At 39.5% G+C, this 22,103-nt stretch overlaps 1 protein-coding gene across 1 annotated transcript in view; it reads left to right on the forward strand.

Moving 5' to 3' along the window:
- The first annotated feature begins 5,345 nt into the window (after positions 1-5,345).
- LOC119653263 (serine/threonine-protein kinase svkA) overlaps positions 5,346-22,103 on the forward strand; it is a 167,921-nt gene continuing 151,163 nt past the window's right edge. Inside the window, exon 1 of the mRNA XM_038057875.1 lies at positions 5,346-6,450. Within this exon, the coding sequence (XP_037913803.1) occupies positions 6,436-6,450 (15 nt within the window). The 5' untranslated portion in view covers positions 5,346-6,435. The remainder of the gene's footprint in view (positions 6,451-22,103) is intronic.

Consider the following 22,103-nt stretch of genomic DNA (forward strand, 5'->3'; position numbering starts at 1 on the left):
TACTTCCTGAAAAAAAAGTGGAAAAAAATGCTTCGTAGATACTTAAAGAGATCAGAAATAATTCCCTAATAAAGTGCCGGTAAATAGAAACGAGCATATTGCCCCGTTTACGCCATTATAGACTATATTACCGCAATGATTATAAAATATTCTCGTTCTCACCGACTGCTTGAATCCGGTTCGTAAAAGTTTTCTCTACTTTTGAGAACAATTTCATATCTACCAATCAGATTGGTGAAGATATACTCGGTTGTTCAATAAGTTTTGCGGTTCGATAAGAGAGGGCGTTGCTACTAGCCTAATTTTTTCTTGTTACGTTAGTACACTCGATATATGAACGTATGTGAAGTTTCATTCTAATCTGTCAATTCATTCTTTGTTTTCAAGCCATTTAGTATCGACTGGCCCCAGTATTTTTTTACAACGGCAAAAATCAAGTATAGTGCAATGATTGAATTTTTTTTTTGTGAGGTTTAAAAGCGAAGGAAATTGATGAACGGGTGTGGAAAGTTTATGAGGACTCTTCGCCTTCGTTTAGTACAGTAGAAAGTTGGGTTGCTGAATTTAAACGTGGTCGTACAAGCCTTGAAAACGATCCACATCAAGGGCGTCCAAAAACAACAACAACACCAGAAATCGTAGTAAAAATTCAGGATATCGTATTGGAAAATCGTCGAGTGACTGAAAGAAATTTAGTAGAAGCCCTGGGCATCTCATTAGGCAGTGTAAACAATATTTTGACTAAAGTATTGGGTTTCAGAAAGCTGTGTGCACAATGGGTGGCAAGTAATGGAATAAAAACACATTCGAATGCGATTTTCTCAGCAACGTTTAGATCGTTTTCGAAAGGATAAAGTGGATTATATGGGTCGATTCATCACTATGGATGAGACTTGGGTCTATCACTATGATCCTGAATCAAAGCAAGAGGCCAAAGAGTGGAATGAGCCTGTTCTTCGGCTCCGAAACGAGTTCGTGTCCAGAAATCAGCCGAGAAGGTGTTAGCATCAGTTTTTTGGGATCCGAAGGGAATTTTGTTTGTGGATTACTTTCAAACTGGTAAAACAATAAATTCTGAATATTATTGTAACCATTTAAACCAGCCGAAGGAAAAAATTCGTGAAAAAAGACTAGGTTTGCAGGAAAAAATCCTTTTCATCAGAATAATGCACCGTATCACAAGAGCGTTTTGACAATGGCTACAATCCATGAATTCAAGTTCGAATTATTGGAGCATCCACCGAATTCACCCCATTTGGTCCCTAGCCACTTCCATCTGTTTCCTAAAAAATTCATGCGCGGAAAGCGTTTTTCATCAATGATGAGGTTATAACAGCTGTGGAAGCGTATTTTTAAGTCCTTCCCGATTCTGACTTCAGGAATGGAATTCATAAATCGGAATCTCGTTGGAACAAGTGTATTGATGTTCACGGATGCTATACTGAATAATAAAGTGTATTTCAATAAAATTGTGTTTATCTTAACGAACCGCAAAACTTGTTAAAGAAGCTGGTGTATAGATAGTATATATATATAAGAAAAAGAAGACGAGGCGGACCCTGCCTGAAATGGAGCGATGACGTAGGTCAGGACGCTAGGCAGCTTTTAGGGATATCGAATTGGTGGACCTCGGCGCAAAACCAGGGTGTCTGGAGTTCCTTATTAAGGCACGCCTAGACCGGATACCAGTTGTTGCGCCGTTGATGATGATGATATATATATACCTAGCGTACTAGGTACGCTCGTCTTATGGATTGCGGATAATGGCATGACCCACCGAGTCAGCTACTAATATCGCAAGATGGTCTTCTTAATGAGTAACCGCGGACGAGCAGAACGTCTCCATTTGAGTTCGTCTTCCATAACCTATTTTCCCTTTCTGGGAGAGTAAACCTCCTTTACAAATCCGTAATCCAGGATAAAGTAATCGACGCGCCTATGGGATAAATTGCAGTGACGTTACACTGCATTTCAACGGCTCCCCTCCAAATTACTGGTGGGAAAAAATTGGGGATAACAACATTTTAAATTATTTTATTGGGACGAACGATATACGAAGACAGTACCTAACACGGTTGAGAGTCGCTCAACAACATCAGAGCGGATCCTTGCCTTGTATGTTTTGGCAGTTATACTGTCAACCAACACCGATGGAAGACCTAGACCTTGTGTGGTTTGGACGAACCAACTGAATGAATTTATCGTCCGCGCCTATTACCGTGTCGCGAATTTGGAACAGAATCGAAAATATTAATATTAATATAAATTCTCCCAGACGCTAGGCCAAAGATCCCAAAACTAAAGTTTACTTCGTCAACTATGAACATCATTGAATTTTGACTGATCATTTGGCTAGCGAGATTACTGCGGCAGATGTTTATAGCAGCTGCCACAGTTATTTGTCTCAATAATCAACATCTTGGAACGAATAACAGAGGTATGCGCAGGAGGACTTTACCATTCCGGGTGTTTCGACTCAACAAAAGAGTCGAAAAGTAGAGAAAGAAGATTGGCCGTGTCATGCAAACACTCCTTGGATATCCATCACTAAGAGTGGACAGATACGTTGCCAACAACATTGGAAACTACCATCTGTCGAACGATATCCCAATCGAAGAAATCCTCGAGGTGCAGAAACAAAAACTTGCGGTATGCTCCAATCGCATCCGTAGGTATCAAAAAAGCTTTCAGACAAACAACATCTTGTTTTCCCAAAACCAACAGGGATTCTATGAAAATCTTTGTGAAAGTAATCTCTATCTGGACCAGACAGAGAACTTCTGGAGCAGTGTTTGAAGTGAACCCCGCCGTTGCAACTTAGAGGCAGCGTGGCTCCCACACCTTATGCGTTCATGAAAGCCCCTCCCCGAAATGATCATACCTGACGTGACTGAAGTCGACGTAGAAACAAATCTTGACAAGGCAAGTAATTAGAAGGAGCCGGGAGTTGATAACATTGACATCTGGCTGAAACGATTCAAGACCACTCACAGGGTATTGGCAAATAATCGTTGGCGCAACAGTGCATGTTGGATCAGGACCTTCAAGTGTGTTAGAGCACTTCATTCAAGACCGTAACGGTACACTACAGTAGACTGTAGGAGGCAATGTGGTCAGCACTGCGCTGGCCCAAGATTATTACCCTGATTTGAATCAGGTACTCATTCACAGCTGAGTCGATTGGTATCCGACGTCAAATCACGATACAAATTCCACTGCCACCAGTGAGGTTTGAACCGCGACCTTCCGTACGACAGCCTTCCGCTCTAACCACTCAGCTATCTGGACAGATGATTGCCAATCTTAAATTCTCTCTCATCCCCAAGAACAGGGTGTCTCTTGGCCTTCAAAATGTCGACCAACTACTTGTCTTCCTACCATCTACAAGGTCTTCGTTTCAGGTCTGTGTGCGAACATCTCAAAACATCTTGATGTTCATAAATTAATAGCTGAGGAGCAAAAAGGATGCGCAAAAGGCTCCTGCGGCTCGAAAGAACAGCTTAGAATCGTTACGGTTGCTGTAAAGCAGGCTGTACACCAAAAACAAAATATCTCGACAGCGTACATCGATTATAAGTCAGCCTTTGACTCCATATCACATTCGTGGTTACTACAAGTGGTACGCTTGTACCAAATTAACCCAAATGTCGTTCTTTTCCTAAGAACATTGATGAAGAATTGGAGCACGAAGCTATCGGTATTCTCGCAAAGATCAGGAGAGATACCAATCAGGCGTGGCATTTTCCAAGACCGCTGTGGCTTTGTTTGGCTTTGAGTCCGTTATCCCATCTTCTGCATGAAACCAAATACGGGTTCCAAATAAAATACCGCATATTGTCGAAATGTATATTAATCCATTTAATGTATATTGATGACATCAAATTGTATGATGAAGACGAAATCCAACTTCGTTCTTTGCTGGACATCACAATCCAGTATTTGCTTTCATGCAAAAGATAGGACAGTGGATTCAAAGCCAAAAAAAGCCATAGTGGGCTTAGAGAGTCGTCTTGGAAAATGTCACGCCTGATTGGTATCTATGCTTTTCAAAGGCTGCTTCTACGTCAGCTTCAGTTATGTCAGGCATGGTAATTTCGGTGAGGGCCACGCATGAACGCATAAGGTGTGGGAGCCACACTGCCTCTAAATTGCAACGGCGGGGTTCGCTCCAAACACTTCTCCAGAAGTCTTCTGCCTGATCCAGATCGAGGTTATTTTCACGACCTGAGTTAGTGAGATTTTTATAGAATTCCCCTTGGTTTTGTTAGAACGCGGTGTTGTCTGTCCTTCGCTGAAAGCTTTTTTGATACGTACTTAAGTAGTGCAGGGTGACGATTCGAAAATATCACATATAGAAAGTGTACCGTCAAAATCAAAAAATTTAAAATATTTTTAAAGTTATAGCTCCGCCCTTTGGGAACGCGCCACAATAACTATAGCAGTGGAAATTGGCCTGTAGCAGCTAATTCAATCCTTATTCTACGGACTTCAAAAATATTTAATTGCCTAATAAGAAATATTTTTTAACATAATTTAACATAAAATTAAATTAAATTAAGTTTAAATGGAGCAACATTGAAAATGTTTTTTCTAGCATTTCGCATATTTCGAAAAGAGAAATTTAATTTTTTGAAAGCGGACCAGCAAAGAAGGCTATGTGCTTCCCCGAGTAGGACCATATTTTTTGAAGGAGTCTATTTGGTCATAAAAACATGCATTGATTAACCGAAAATTAAGTAAATTTGTTGTATGTATAAAAGCTCCCATTAAAATAATATAAAAATTTTAGAACAATCCTTCTTCTAACATATTTTTGGCCACTATGGATTTGGTGGCGGTACTATTATTTCTTCTCGCTATTTCTGGCTCCCTTAGATATTCTGTGAACCTTATGGTAATGTAGGGCAGCTTTTTAAAACATAATTGCCCCCTTTTAGTAAAACATGGTTACGTTACGTTGTTTTTTATCCAAGAAGAATGTAGCCTATTTTCCGTACCAAAGAGGAACTTATCCGAAAACAAAACCGTGAATTTGTAATTTTAAAAGTTTCTTTCTGTTTCATCAAAAAATAATTCTGAGTATAAACTCATCATTCCAAATTTTGCAAACGTTGTCCAAGTGCGTCTGCCTGTCGAAACCTATTCGCATTATATTTTCCCAATTCCCAGTTCAATTAATTCCCCACACCAACTAGCGACATTTTAGCACAACGTGGCCTCCACAACAACTAGTACTCGAAAGCACTCGAATCCATCTGACACTGAATTAAAAATGGCCGATGCCGTAAACACGCATGCTATCTCTTTCCCGCCGCCAGGTGTACGCGTCAACGTCGTGTCTTGCCACTCGTTTTTGGCCAAACTGTCACATCAAAAACAAAAACAGTGGCTCCCACTTGAGTGGACAAACGTCCAAATTCTCATTTTGATTTGTGCAATTTCTTGCCAAATTTGTCGTGCTGGGTGCAAGGCAAACGACCTGCAAAACAGCGAACGTCTCTATTCGCTGGTTTTCGATACTTTCCGGGCCGAAATTCAACGTGGACGAGCCGTACGAATTGTCGAGTCTACAGAACGACTTGAAATCCAAGGTGCAAAGTGTCCGCGTGATATTTTCGCAATAAAGGGCGACTGTAAACGCTACATAGGGCAAGGAGTGCGGGCGAAGTGCAATTAGGTTGGTGCAGCATGGGATTAGTGTGCTTCTCCGCCGAGGATACTGCGTTGGAGGTCTAGCGGCAGCAAATTTTCCGGCGGCCCGTGACGAGTCCGCCGAACGAAGAATTTGAGGCTCTCCTTGATCTGTAATTTCCCTTGCAGTTAGCCACCCGCACACCACTGCGCATTTGACACTTCTCAGGTGTTCCCAGTGCTCCGATGCCCCATTCGCCGTGTACATACAGGAAATGCTAGCGGCCGGGCGCTAGTGTGAGTGCGTCGCAATTTGACATTTGATCGCGGACGTCAGACCTACTCTCGAGCTTGGAAAAACACCAAAACAGACCCGAGTTGTGTTAGAAACGCGCAAAAAGTGATTTTCCGGTACGGGAACCATCGGACAGCGCAGCGTATTCGAAGTGTTGGAGGCCACAGTAGACCGGGGGAATAAAATCATTGTTTTGAGCTTGTTTTGTTGTGAAAATCTCTGTTACGTAATTTTTCGAGTAATTAATTCCTGGTGTGTTTTTCCGGCGGAAAATCGCCTTTCCGAAGATTGCCAGGCCGTCGCATCGCTGCCCTTCTGTCCAACGCCAACGTCAGTGCTCTACGTTTACAATCAATCGCGACTGCGTTCTGGTCGTTGAGTGTCGTTTGTTTACAACGCCGAATTGTGCTGGCAACGAGGAGTGTGGCGCAGAACAATAACAACAGCGAACCGTTCGCAGAGATCCTATAAATAGTGCAGTCGACCGGCAACATAACTCTCCTGGGACGATGGAGTGGACTGAGGTAAGATTATTGTCGATTTGAACTGTATAGGCTGACACGCGATGGCCTGAAATAGTCAGGCTCCGCGTGAGGAGTCGGTGCAGCATGGCTCCGCGCAGGACACACATTTTGCAACGTTGCTGGGATGTCCTTGCTCTTAAACGGGGCAGGATGGATTCACTCTCACTGAAAGTTTGCTCCACGTATTTGAACTATGATTCATGGGGAAAAGCCAATAATCTGCGGTTTCTAGTGTATCGTCATTTTCAGAAACTTTGTATGGACAATATTCTGAATTGACGGAATTTAAAGGTTTTTATCAGTTTAGCTTGAAAATGATTAATGCACAACAAAGAGCTCATAAAAGCTACTTACTATAAACCTGAACTTGATCGGCTTCCTTGAAAATATGATAACATTTGGTTTGAGTCGATCAGGCACCTTACGTTGGGCATTACCTGGTTTCCTTCGACATAATTTCTAGCGTTACCAACTGGAGTTCGTTACTTTCTGTATTCCATTTATTTTTCTCAATTCGTCGAATAGAATGTTCTTATAATGAAGCTGTGACTGAACATCGGGAGTCATTATATTAAAAGGAATCAATGAAAATGTTCAGGCGGATAAAGAGGTCGAAATCCAGCTAGATTTGTTGAGATTGCTTTATCTGGGCACTTTCCCCAAGAGTGTCCAGTTGAAATTTATAAAAAATCTCAAATACTGCAATCTGAAGGGCATGAAATGGTCAAAAATCTGTCTTTTTTTTCATTATAAAATAAGCCGGAAAAACGACACTCAACCAAAGAATTAACAATACAATTTTCCGGCAGCTCACCATAATCAACGGCCTAGCAACCGGTCTAAACGCCTGCCAGAGCAAGGAACTCCAGGCATCGCGATTCTGCGCCGAGGTCTACCAATTCGATATTCCTAAAAGCTATCTGGCGTCTTGGCCTACCCATAACTCCCAGTACTCAATTTTTGGTGCATTTCCGCGAGTTATGCACAGTATTTCTGTCCATTTATCTTTTCTCCAGGCGCCAAAAAAGAATAGTGGATAACGACAGCTGTAGACCACCAAACAGTCACCATTACCTTCTTCGGATGGAGGCTCGGTTTCGACATATGCTTCGGTGGCTCATTAGCATCTAGCCATTGTGCTGATCCGCGACAATTGTTATATAATATCCATTGTAGATTGTCATATAATATCCATCCGATTGTCATATAATATTCACTTTTCATGCGGGAGTGTAAAGAATTGCAAATTTCCATTCGAAGCGACAGGTTTTTTTTCCGTAAGAGCATGCGGAACCCATTTGTCGAGCTTTTTCACCTTTCCAAGTTGCAAGTGCCGGGAAGCTATCGAATAGTATGCGCCCAGTTTCTCTGCAATGTCTCCCACAGATTGACGTGTGTCGGATTCGGCTAGTAAACGCAGCTCGTCGTTGTAAATCGATGGTCCTGGATGTCCACGTGGCGCAATTTGAAGGTTTACGTCGCCTGACCGGAATTTTTCGAACCACCGCCATGTGGTTCGTTCGCTTACCGCATCAGTTCTAAATGCGCTGTTAATGTTCCTGGTCGCCTCCGCTGCTTTATGGCTGAGTTTGAACTAATACAGAAAAAGTATACGTTATTGGCTCTTCTCCATCCTTTTTTCCTTTTTATTCACTGTTATCCCAACGATGGTCAAAACTGAAGTAACTCCTTGATTAAATGAAGGAGTATTTATACTTTATTATCCGACACCAACAGCGCCAACTGGTGGTGGTTTGATACAGCAAAATCGCAACTAACTTCACTTGATTACCAAATCGGCTATTTCATGTGCAACAACCTAATACCTTTAAAAATAATATAAAAGACAGTAATAGTTCGGGTTAGACGGGTGTCGTAAATAATCATAGTATTAGGGACCACATACACATATATATGAGTAGGTAGTAATGCGACGTATGGTTTTTATATTACATATATTTATCGATTTACAACTATGAAATCATTACTTTTTTCTTTAATCGCGTTTTTCTCATAACATTTTTCAAATTTGATGCATTTCTAACTCAAAAACATATTTCCCTATCGACATAGTTTTTTTAGCATTTGATGCATTTGTAAATGGTATTTTGTCAGGCCAAAAACCATCAGATTTTTAATTTTTTTTTTCACAATTGTGTGTCATTGTGTAGACAATGCCTTCTAGTTTAAGGAACTTTTTTATTTTTCGGATTTCACGCACTGTGAATGTCACACAGCAGCAATGAGAAAACTTCTTTTGGAGGCTCCGAAGATTGCGGACAGTTTGCGGAGGGTCGAATATTTTCTTCCCAAAATTTCACCATGTACACATTAATTTTCCAAAAATACACCCTATTTTTTAAATTACCATTGAAGAAGAGAAAACTGGTTCCCGAAATATGGTATTCGTTAAATAAATCACTTTGTATTCAAAAAACAAAGAAAAAACCTCATTACCTAAAGATAAAGGACCTTTAAAATGGCTGTGCTATTTCACGTTTCACTTCTATTATAGATCACATGACCATACTAACTAATCGTAACAAGGTGGCTATATTTGGGAATGCATACATATGTTGTATACCTTAGCGTACGGGATAGTGGAACGAACCTTTGACTTCTGCTTTAGATATGACATCAATATTCTTTTTCTTCAGCCTTTATCCCGTTCACAAGCGGGATTTCGCCATTCTATTTTATCAAATGCCTGATTGGGATGCAATCGCGAGGTTTCAAATCCGTGCCAAGCGTGTCAAGCCACCGTTGTTTTGGCCGGCCTTTTGGTCGCTTACCATCGACTTCGATGTTCAGACCAATCTTGGCAAGTGAATTCTCGTTAGTGCGAATTACGTACCATACCATCGAAGACGACACTCTCGCAGTTTTTCCACAATCGGTGCAACCCCATATCGATCGGGGATATCCACATTTCGGATGTGATCAAAACGTGTCACGCCACTAGTTCCACGCAACATCTTCGTCTCCATTACCGCAAGACGCCGTTCATTGTTATAGTCGGCCAACACTCAAAACCATAGACTGGGGATTATCCAACTAGCTGTGCCACATGAAATGGTCATAGGAACTATCTGGTTTCTTCTTTTTCTTCAGCCTTTGTCCCGTTCACAAGCGGGGTCGGCTCGTCGTGATCGGCTTCGCCATTTGGCTCTATGGAATGCCTGATCTGGGTGCAATCTCGAGGCTTTCAAATCCCCATTCTGGTTTGCCCAGGAAAAAATCCATAAATGAACGCGAGTCTCTCTAGACGCATCCACTTTCAGCCAAACTTCTAATCGAGTGCCGCAACGTTTTATCCTCGATGAATGTCAGAACATATAGGATGTCAATATTGACTCGGATCACTGTCTCCTTGGCGTAGTGTTTGGGGTTTTAATAACAGTACTTTAATTAAAATGAAAGTTTGCCTTGGAAGATATTTTTCCGTTTTATTGGCTAAAAGTATCTAATTTAAACAAATATAATACGTATTTCGGGGACCAACTGTCCCCTTCTTCAGTGTTATTATCTTCTGACAGCTAACAAAAATCCAAATGGTGGAACATTTTTTCAGAATATTGTTCATTTTAAAACTTTGGCTAACAAATTACCTCCTAATCCAAACCACTACTTTAATTCTCCTCTGATCATCAGGTGAGAGTAATAAAGTCTCCGTAACACATATAAGGGAGAAATAGAAGCCGCAATAACCGCATCTATAAAATGCCCTGGAAATGGGGTTCGACAACTGACTTTTACAACCCTCTGAAGAACGGCATAATTGATACGGTTCCAAACATTTCTATATGTGTGAATTTAAAAAGTATAGGGAGCAACCACACCAGATGCAGAAGTAATACCAACAAGTCAGCAGGGTGAAGCTATATACGCAGCGTTGCTCATTTTGCCAAAATAAAGAGGGAAATGCAATTTCTACCGTATGAACATATTGGAACGATGGGTTAAGTATTTTGAATAACTGTTCAACAATTAAAATATAATTACGGGTTGAAGGTCTAACCAACTGAAAACAATGGGTAAATGCTACCGCCGCCAGGCATTAAAGAAACGGTTCATGCAATTCATCGATTTAAGTATCGTAAGTCGCCTGAAACCAATTGAATTATAACCGAACTGGTTAAATATGGAGGTGACCGGCTACGCCAAGCAGTTCAGTAGCTTATGGTCAAGGTTTGAGACAACGTATTAATATCTGATGATTGGCAACGAGGCATTATGTGTCCCATGCATAAAACAGTAAGTATCAATCAGTGGAACTGTGACAGCTATACCCACATGAAAGGGGCTTAACTCCAGGCAAATCAGGAACAAATACGATTTTCTCTCTGAAAAAATTGCCTGAATATAGCCGTCACTAACGTAGCCACAGTAAAATTTTATAACGTTGCGAAGGAATTCGGTATCCTTGCAAAATTAGTAAGATTGACTTGGCTAAGTTTGACCAACGGACGAGATCAGATAAAAGCAGCAAGCAGCGAGAGATTTTCGGCTGCACAATAATAAAGGCAAGACGAAGTACATGTTGATAATGTCTAAACCAAAAACAACAATAACTCAAATACCATTGATCAATTAAAAGCAATATAGATGGGAGAATACATTTTCAAACCATTAAACGTTTCTAATAACTAAGGTCGAAAATCACAATCGATAACAATTATGATGACGAAATTCGCGCTAGCCTATTTCTGCACGTCTTATCTTAGTTTCAAAACTTCTTCTGTACCAGACAATGGTCATGTATTTCTCGGAAACTTGGATTCTTAGCAAGAAAAATTGTGAGGTTTTAATCGCGTTCGAGGGAAAAGTGCTTCGAAGAATTTTTGGTCCTCTACATACAAGAGGATGGATGGATAACCTTTATGAGCGCTCGGAAAATTTGAACGAGCAGTGACTCTGGTAGCAAAGATGGAGCGATGGTGTATACCAGGACAGGCAGTTGGTAAGAATATCTTCAGAGAATATTATATGAGGTTAATTTCAAGCGACCGAAGTGTCGTTTTTTCAAAAGAAAAACCTCCCCGAAGGTAAAAAGCGAGTGAAGAGCTTTTAGGTAATCGCGGCTGCTGCACAAATATGTAACTGGCCAAGTGATGCAGGTATATGTATAATGGATGTGTGCATACGTTTTTTCTGGTTTCTTAGGCCTAACTTTAAAAAAAAAATTCAGTTTTGTTTTAGTACATAGTTTGCTTCGTGGTCTATTACATACATCCAACGGTCTGGTAGTAACAAAATCTCCTTTTTGTAAAATTCAGGTGACCTGGATGAGAAGAAATCCGTAAGACCAATTTTTGTAGTGTCTTCGTTAAAGTAGAGCAAGTAGAGCAAGTAACAATCTGAAGAGACAAGGTAACGCAGTACGCGTGCGTGGGTGAGTGGAGCAAAGCGAGGCCGAGCGTTGTCATAGTGAAATATGACGTGGCTTCTATCCAGGGGGAATTGGACTTTTTTTCGATATTGCTTCGAAAGGCTCTAGCTGAGCACAGTATACTTCGGCTGTTAGGGCTTAGTTACGTGGTAACAGTTCCCAGTGAATAATCCCCCGGATCTTTCACAAACACAACAAAACAACAAACACGGATTTGTATACTGAGAACTGGACGCTTCTGGTATAAAAAAAAGTTGTGTAAAATGAAAAGAGGGACGAAAACGGCTACGGTTTCGTTCTCTTTTATAATTCGCAAAACACGACAAGGGTGCTAATTATATCCAACGTATATCCGTCTACAGTACGAACCAAAGCTTGGTCGGAACTAGACAATTTTTGTTTAAACGAACAAACAAACAAAAAAGGTTTTTGCATTTTCCTTATATGAGGAATTTTGGATGCGCGTTCTTTCATTTATACATCCAAGGGGCCAAAAATAATATCGGCAAACTCATACCAACATTTCAATAACATGGGATTGATTTTTTTTCAGATTCTGAGGGGGCTTTATATCTTTATTGAAAAAGGGTGACCGATCGTAATTCTCTAAAATCCCTTAGTATCGAAAGAAACCATGAGCGAGAAAAGATTGGACGTATCTGTGAAGCAAAGAATTATTGTTAAGTTTTTGGCCAGGGAGGGAGTGAATCTGACCGAAATTTTGGAACGATTATGGACACAGTGCGGAGAAAAAACCTTTTTAAGGACTGGATTATTTGCATGTCATAAGGAATTCTCTGGAGAGCGTGAGGAAATCGAGCATCTGAGCCATGATCGCTGCCAAAAGACGGGTGTTACCGCAGCAAAAATTGACGAATTTCCCTATTTGAAATCATTGAGGAAGTCGTCATACTTATGCGAAAAATCGTGACACATGACTTGGAAATTTGAAAAGTCTCCACTAAATGGGTGCCGCGTCTCCTATCAGAAGATAAACGGCATTAATCGGGAGGCGGCCAGGACGTGACTGTCAGACTGTAATGGCTACCGTTTCTTTTACCGGAAAGGTGTTTCATCTCGATTTTCTTCGTGGTCGAGGCACTATTGATGTACAGTATTACTACGAAATGCTGGGTGGCGCGAAATTAACTGAATCTTAATTGTGCTCCCCACCAATTTAAAAAGTGTGGTCAGAACCCAGTGACTGTCAAATAAATTCAGCGGGGAATCTCTCTAATAGGAAAACGGAAGGGCTCTTTTGCTTATGGTTGCTGTTAAATTATTGAGAGTATCAGCCGAGAACCCGCAGTAGCATCGATTACCTTCACTGAATAATGTACTCCTGCATTGTTTGAATTTAACTGTACAAGAGTCCTAGAACAGCTAGGGAAGCCTCTCGAAAAACCATTTTTTTTTCATTTCTGAACGAATTGCTCATAATTCACTTTCTTCTTCACGGATTTCCGGTCAATGTTGATATTATATGGAAAGCAACAACAATAATATACGCAGAAAGATCCACTTTGTCAAATAAGAGAACATCAAACTTATTGTGTAACATATGACAATCAGTTAAAAGCTGTTGGTTTCGATTTATACCGTAAACAGAACTATCGCGTATTGCTTACGGGTCTTACAGGTATACCAAACATGTTCCTGTGATTAGCCAATGTTCGCATCCAAGATACTTGCGAATCATTTTATATACAGTATTACGAATATCCGCGTATTGCTCCGGTACCATTACAGTACAACTAGAACCATGCTTTGTGCACTGCTCGTTCTCCATTCGTTCTTTCATAATTAGATTTCTATAAGTACGGATGGCCATCACACCATCTTAGATTGTACACTTAAATCTGTTATTTAGTAGCGATGCACTACTGTGATTTTTTTTCAGCTTTTTCGGTTGGATAGGTTCTGAGAACGAGACCTCCTACACTTATCAATATATGGAACATATCAATATCAAATATGGAACCAGTTTCGAAAAGTACTAATTGAGTCCTTTCGTTTGATACCCCACATGGCCATATTTCATGAAAAAAACTTAACACAAAATGGCGCCACTTGCTGCATGTAAAGGGAACACCAGATTGCATAGTCTTACCAATTGTCGTGACAATCGGTCCAGCCGTTTCCGAATAAATCGACTGTGACCGACAGACAGGCATCGACTCGATTCTAATAAGGTTTTGTTTCACACAAAACCTTAAAAAGTAAAAGATTGATCGTTTCTGTGTGGGTGCCAGAGCACTCAAACATTAGAACTCTGACAGACTAGTTCGCCAAGGTCTTGGATGCAAAATGGACAGCTTTTTCTATCCGGCTTTCAAGTCCATTCTAAAGGGAGAAATTGCAAGGATTCACGCAGCCGAATGAAGGAGGCCTCCTTAGACCTCAGACGAAGATACGTTGGTAAGGTTTTCTTCGAAGAGCCTGCGCATTCTCTATCTCTGGAGAATGTTCTCAGATTCGCGAAAGCCTGTGATCGCCATAGACGAGAGGCAGTTAAATAGGCGACCTCCCGGGATAGTATAATGGGCCTAACAAAGGCCTGAGTGTTTGCAGCCGCGGCTTCCCTCACTAAACTAAACTAACTAACTCCAGTTATTGGAATCACAATTTTTATTTAAAATTCTGGAAATTGTTGTTTGTTTTTAAGCGCAAAGCTGAAAATTCTCCCAAACTGTGTTGAAAAGCTATTCTATATTATAAAATGAATTACCTTATAGACTTTTCTCGACATCATCGCGAGACGTTTGAATCGAAAGAGAAAGGTGTCGCTCGTTCTTTCATTATCCTGTATCATTGATTTTTTGTTTCGTGCTATCTCCATCTTGGAGATTTTATGTTGTCACCGACTCGGTCAACCTACCCCTGAGTTGGTCATGGGCGTTCACTCGTATTTTGAAATTGCTTAAAGTCCCATGAATCTTTTAGGGCGCGTATTTTTTAAGAATAATCGTACTTTTACTTTCCCTGCCAATTACCATTCCAAACCTGGTATTTCATATTTTGTTGATCTTTTTTTTTTTCTCCTGCATGAGGTTTGATAATTTGATACTGCCTGGCTTATTATTTCAAATGTTGGTGATGATCGAGACGTCAGTAACTCTGAAGAAGACAATATCATTATATAATATAATTCTCTGCTAATATGACTAGGTAGAAAATACATTGTCATTTTTGGATATTTATGAATGGAAATCTGATTCCTGTTTAATAGAATTCCTTCGATGGTTTTCCAAACTTCTGATTTGTCAATTTAAAATTCACCGAAGAAATTAGAAAAATTTAGCCACCTCATTTTCTGATTTTGTATATTCATTACTACATAACCAACCCATCAATCGCCCCAAAAACATCTGGCGTAGGAGTAGATAAATACAGTTTATCCTTTCCTCTTCGCGGCACGACAATATCATTATTCATCACCCGTGACGATTCATATACTGGAAACTGCATTGCGACAAATTCATTTAACTTCATAATTGCAATGTTCCCCTGGGAAACTCTATGCCTTGCAGCATTTTATCCTGAAAGCTGGGACGGCAAACATTACAAAGGGCTGGATAATTTGAGTGACAATCATTCACATAGTTTGCTAGTATATGTATATAATAAACTTTATGAAAATTGAATCTTCATGTCCAATTAATCCTTTAAAACAATGAATACTTTAAAGACAAAATGGTGTTGGAAAAGTGGCAAAAAGCTTGCAGACATTCAGAAAGCAAACGGAATAGTTTACGACTTGAAACAGACTGAAAATGAGTAATTTATTCTGCTTAACTTCTCTGTCTCCATAATCGCAGCCTGCATTTGTAAATAATAATGCAAAAGTAATAAGAATTTTCCGCTTGCCACAATTTGATAAAATTCATTCGTTCATATAGTCCGGGTCTTTATAGAGTATTCCCTCATTGTTTCCAAACAAAAGCTGTTCGAATAAATTACTCAACCTTCAATTTCGTAAGTACCGCATAATGAAATATGTTAGTCTAACAGAATGCTGTGACTGCCGGTGTGGGTGAAATCATTGAGCTATTTTTGACGAAATTTTCTTGAAGATAAGATAAAGAAAGTGTCAGCCTTTCTACGGTAATCACACCTATCTGAGACGTACGCAGCATTCCTCAGCGTTTTTTTTTCCGAAAATTGTAAAAAAACTGACATAATGCGAGGGAAAATTTTAATTTACGTGATATATTATTCATTTATAAATATAACTTCTTTGTATTCAAACACATAAATAATTTGATAAAATGCTAATGTTTGAGATGATTTTCACAAGCTGAAGAAAGTTAAAAGAGGAGAGGATCCAAAAGCAACTTGTTGTCTTTAATTGGTTAGTTGTTTTTTCTTTTTTGGTGTAGCTATGTGTTGCGTAATGAATGATCGATATGATTTAAGGCAGGTCTTTCTGAAATTTGTTATTTACTTTCTGTTCTTTATCATGACGTTATGAAGGTCACTACATTACGTGCATACACCTTTGTCTTATCACTTATAGAATTTTCATTGCTATTGAGTCACTTTGTTAGATAAGCTTCGCTACTACCCCATGCAAATTTTTTTTTTTTTATATTGGAAAAAGTGTTTTCGAAAATTTATCTATTAGGAAATGTTCACATTACTGTTAATTTTCCAAGTTTTTGTTGGAGACACCGACACAATTTGGTTATTGCACATCTTGCGAGGATTTTGATGATCCCCAATAAACGCATTGTCCTTAAACTTGAAAACAGATTTACATTTTATATGAAACTTGTATAATTCGTTGAAACATGTTGTGAAAACTAACATTTATGAATTAAAAAAAGTGACTTAAATGTATACCATGATTACGTTTGCAGATATCCATCCTTTTAAGAAAATCGTGGAACACATTTCTTTATAATTGTACCTCTATTTCACGGATTATGTTTTCGATATTTATTTTGAGCATTTAAATGGTGGGTAAATTATTCTTGTGAACATTTTTTTCCACATACCTTCGACAAAAAGAAGTCCAACAGCTTTTAATTACAAGTGGCTGCCACTTGACATCACCTTTTGACGAATTAGGGAGCCCACCAAATTTAATTGTCAATAAATAGATTGTTTCTTGTTCTGTGGCTTTGTTCTGTTTGAAATCACAAATGAACTTCGTTCGAAAAGATTTTCAAAAAAAGCAGTATCCGTTTCACATTGAAAATTACTTGCCAGTTATATGTCCTGTATCAGTTGTACTTTATAACGATTTAACGCCTAATTATCCGCTGAAATTCCCTAGTGAACCTGGGAGAATGCCTCCCCACAAAAATTTCTTTGGTTTCGTGCCTTGCACGAGTTGTATTGTTGTCATTGAGAATTTCGAGAAAAGGAGCTTAATTCGTGATCACTTGTATAGAGGATAATTAGGCCTGGAAAATAGTATATGGGTTGGGGGTGGTTATGTTTTGCTATAGAACCGGTAGATTCAAATTTTCACGCTAAATTTGCAAGTGCAATTTTAGGAAATATTTTTGCGAATAAACCATTTTCACAACAGATTTGAGTCATTTCACAATGGATTTTAATTATCTATTATATTTTAATACAAGTTTCCAGCCATCATGTAATCGTAAACCTTCGCCTGTGTATGATAGCCATTTGGTCAAGGTCCATGACTCAGAGAGAAGGAACAAGTAGTTTTCATTAGCATAGTCAAGATGATTGAGAAAATAGTCGATTAAACCGCTTCGCATCATTCAGTGAAGACATCAAGAAGAACGTAACCAATAACGAGAAGGAAAGTTATCGGTGGAAGAATGCAGTCGAGGCGAACTCTGCAACGTGTGAGATTTTATGACCTTAAATTTCGTTATGATAACAACTATTAGACTCTCCGCAGTGGCCCTCATGCGTAAAGCATCCCAGATGCATTCTCTGTTGACGCTGAAGGCTCCTTCCAAATCGATATATAGGGAGCTAACTCCAAACATTTCTTCGCAATTGCGCAAAATGTGTTTATGTGATTATTAATCAATGATCATCAGGAAGATTTAGAGCAGAAATCAGCCAGCTTCATGTCGACCAAAATTTCAAAGGGTCCTTCAGCGGCAACGATGCAAAGTCTGTTGCAAAAAATAGTCGATATAAGTGAAATGGCTGGTTTTTATCTCGCCAGTACAAAACATAAAGAAACTTTTGTTTTTCATGTTCACCGGGATGTGGTTTTGACAGTTGTTTAACATTGAAGAATCCGGCATGCGACTTACGAAGCACGATATTCGTTAAAGTAAAAATCATACTCCCTGGTGATAATGAAAAACAAAATTCTCGATATTCGGAGTTATTAGTCTTTATCTCGTTGGAAGTATTTTCCTTATCTAGAGAACACTTATTCCAGTGATGTTCTCGCTATACGATCGTGGAGGGTTTTTTGATATCTTTTTCACACAAAGCTCTCGACGTGACAAGACACGGTGCTTATGTAAAATACCTACATAATAGCGACATTTGGTCGCTTGCCCTTCAGGCGGGAAGCCACATTTGAAGGTTTTCAGAATTGATTGTTTACATTGATCATTAACTTAGATATCCAAGAATCCGCTGCAATAATTTAAAGTGAAATTCCTTTTCCTTTAGATTTAATCAAGATGGCCCAGTGGTTAGAGCGCAAGGTTCTCGTACAGAAGGCCATGGTTCAAATCTCATTGGTGACAGTGGGATTTGTCACGTGACTGAGTTGACTCGGCTGTGAATAAATACCTGAATGAAGTTAGGGTAATAATCACGGGCGAGCGCAATGCTGATTACATGCCTCCTCCAAGGTACTGTAATTCTGTATTGTACCGTTACGGTCTTGAATGAGGTGCTCTAACACACTTCAAGGCCAAGATCCAATTAAATGTCGGCCATCGATTATTATAATATTATTAGATATTATGGGCGTAGAACCGGGCAATTATCGGATGCAGGCTCGAGCGTCCAGAAGGTATTCACTTTATATCCTTACGTAATCTTTTCACGCCATGTACATATCGTATTTATTCTACGAGTGAATGTGTATTTGTTGTAACTATATTTTGCGCTGTAACTATATAGAGTGCGAAATGAACTTTGGAGGTGTGATTCCCTATCAAATTACGTAGAACATGACCAACCTTTCTGATATCATATTTTTAAGGGTGCTTTTTTGACATTATTAATGGAAAAAAAGGTGAAAATTGAATTATTTTTTTTCAACAGTTGCAAAATTTTTAATTTTTAATATTTTTACCTGCACTGAGCTTCATATTCTTAGAAAATAAGCAGGTAGTGTAAAATTAAAACCTTTTTGGTTTCAGATAAAAATTGGAGTCGCTGCACGCTCCGCAATTGGAGAACGACCTTCAGCAGGAAAATGTCATGTAACTTTCTTACTTCCAGCTTAAATTATTCAGAAAAGTTCTCAAAAATTGTTGGAAATGCGACTAATATAATGTCCAATTCCAATTGATTCTTCCACTCAAAAATCCCAAAAGAGTACGCAAAATTCAGCCTTCTAATGTGGTTTCCCCCTTAAGTTAAAAATCCATGGTGAACAACTTGGTCAAGATCAAGCGCTTAGATTTCGTCACTTGTTGCACTTTTTTCATAGACTTTTCAATAGTTTGCATGTTGAAAGAGTTCCTGGTACACATTATTTCGATATTCTGCTCGGCTGTCATCAAACGAGAAATTAAATTTTTGTCGCAACTCAATATATGTTCTGTTTTTCAAGGTTCCAAGTTTTCGGGAAATTCCTGGCTGTGGGATGTCGATTGGCTCGTACACGAACATTGATTTCGTTAGTGTGGGTTCTATCGGTTCATATGTTTCCCTGGTCGGAAATCAGCTCTGATTGTCGTTCAGGTCCACATATCGAAAGATATTGTTACAGGAGATAAGTCATAAGCATCTCTCTTTTCCTGAAAGTGAAGGTCAGATCGGAATCGTCTTCGAGTATCTAAAAGGTTGAAGATAGTACACAAGCTAAAATGACCAATTATAAGGTGCTAATATTGGCCTTAAAATAATCCGATATGAGAGTGGAATGACCTTAAAGTTTAGCCTTTGTTCAATGGAAAACAAGAAATACCCTTCTACTTTCTTCGACGCCCTATTAGTCTTTGGGGCATCGAAGGTCTTCCTTGCCTTCTTTTCGAAAACGTCAGCGCATTTCTGGGTGAGAAGGCAAGCTCATGTAATTTTTCACTCTCCAGAAGTTACGATAAAAGTTTTGCGATTTAGGAGTTATCTGCTAGATATACGAAATTCCGCCTGTTGTGGATGAAATGTATGGTATAGTCACCATAACATGCAAATACCAACTGTTCCTTCAAGCAGAAAAGAAACTATCTCGGCCATCAATGCACTAAAAACAGTCCCCCGCAGGGTTATTTACGACTTCACCTGCAGTTTCTGCAGATCTGCTACTTTCACTCGGAAGGAAGTCCTGGGAATCCAATACTGGATGTTTCTGCATGGTCAATGCAACATCCTACGAATCATTTTGGAACACTGCGTGCAGTTTATGATCTTCGCTTCACCAGTTCTTCATCGATTTCGAGAATCTTTCAACGGCGTGAACAGAGAGCTTATCTGGCGTGCTTTATCCGGGGATAGGAGCATTCCGGAGAAGGTAATAGCTATTACCAGAGCATATATGATTTCACAAAATGCCACGTCCTGCATCGAGGTAAAATTTAAAAAGAATTCGAAGTCAACCAGGGTTACATCTTGTCAAAAATATTCTTGCAACCGGTGACGTTCTTCATGTTGCCTTGTCCGGAGGACGCAGTCTACCTATATGCTTCAATAAGCAGAGCATCGAAGGCGTCGATCAATTTGTACATCTAGGAAGCGTGCCGATGCTGGCAGGGAACTGGATAACGCTTTCACTACTTTATCTGTCTGTCTGAAAATACAGTTATCTAAACACCAAGAAGGGGGGGTAATGGAATTGCGGGCTACTCTATGCAGTAGAACCCACTATCCCAAGATGGCCGACGAGTGGGTCGACGCAAGAGCACTTGACGCAGAAAAGTAGAAGAGAAGCGCGGGCGGAAGAGCTGAAGCGCCTTTTTGCGAACCGCGAATGATGGCGCTTAGCTAAGGTTGGCGCATTATGTATAGTAACCATATATACATACATATTATGTTAGGATAATATGTAGATAGAGGATCGATCCCAGGTTAACTGATTGTTAACGGTGTCGAAACTTCGATATCAATTCTTCTATCAATTTCTAGGCGGTGATACAGTAAACGTTGATGCATGAATACCATTTCGACGAAATTTATTTTCGGCCAATGTAGCTGTGGAGAAGTTCTACATATTACTCTTTCTTTCAACTCTGTAGATATCAGTTTCCTATGAAAAATGTTAGTTATTGAATTTTTGGTAGAAGGTTCTGTATCTACATCAATATGGTATCATATATTGACGTTAATGACGTTAGATCTTCTGCAAATCTAATATGTTTAAAAATTGCGATTAAGTATTTCCTCAATTTTATAAGTTACTCATTATAATGGAAGACGGGCCAATAGGAACTTTCAATAGATAAGTAACATAGATCCTTTTAGGATAAAGTAACATAGATCCTTTTAGGATAAAGCTTAAGAGTTTTACTGCTATTTATAATCGTACAGCGCTAAGTATTCAATGTTGGATTCCCACATGTGCGAAATAGGTACAGAATGACTGGTCTTTCGATTTTTCTTCCAGGTAGAAGCATTGGACATTTCGGGAACCGCTAATGTCTAGTCGACCATATTGCAGCAATTCTTAAATCGGTATCGAGGAATCCAGGAATACGTAATTAAATTACTCGTTCCTAGGTTAGGTCAACTGGCTTTAGGGGGAGGCGCAGTTCCAAATGTTCAGCTCTCATATATATTAGGTCTTTTGTTCTATCTGTCTGAAACGCCTACTCAAAAAGTCTCCGGCCTATGATGTTCGTAAGAATCCGCAAACCTGAGAACACCTTTCAGATGTGGAGAGTACACAATTCTTTCTTTGAACAAATCTTTCCAAAATATCTTGGCCCCTAAGAATGCAGAGCAACTGCATACACAATACTTCTCCTACTATAATTTGGTACATAAAGTCGGGACCTCCATCTCGATTTCCTCTATCGAGTAGCTTAGGAACCTACACTAAAGTGCTACTAGGTTTTTTTTAAAAAATTGCTGAGGATTTCGTCGTCAGACAACTCTTCAGGCGCAGCCTCATTTCTGCCGATCTTGACCGAAAGTGGCTAGAGATGTT

Source organism: Hermetia illucens, chromosome 3, assembly GCF_905115235.1.
Source record: "Hermetia illucens chromosome 3, iHerIll2.2.curated.20191125, whole genome shotgun sequence".
In the NCBI taxonomy this organism is placed as follows: Eukaryota; Metazoa; Arthropoda; class Insecta; order Diptera; family Stratiomyidae; genus Hermetia; species Hermetia illucens.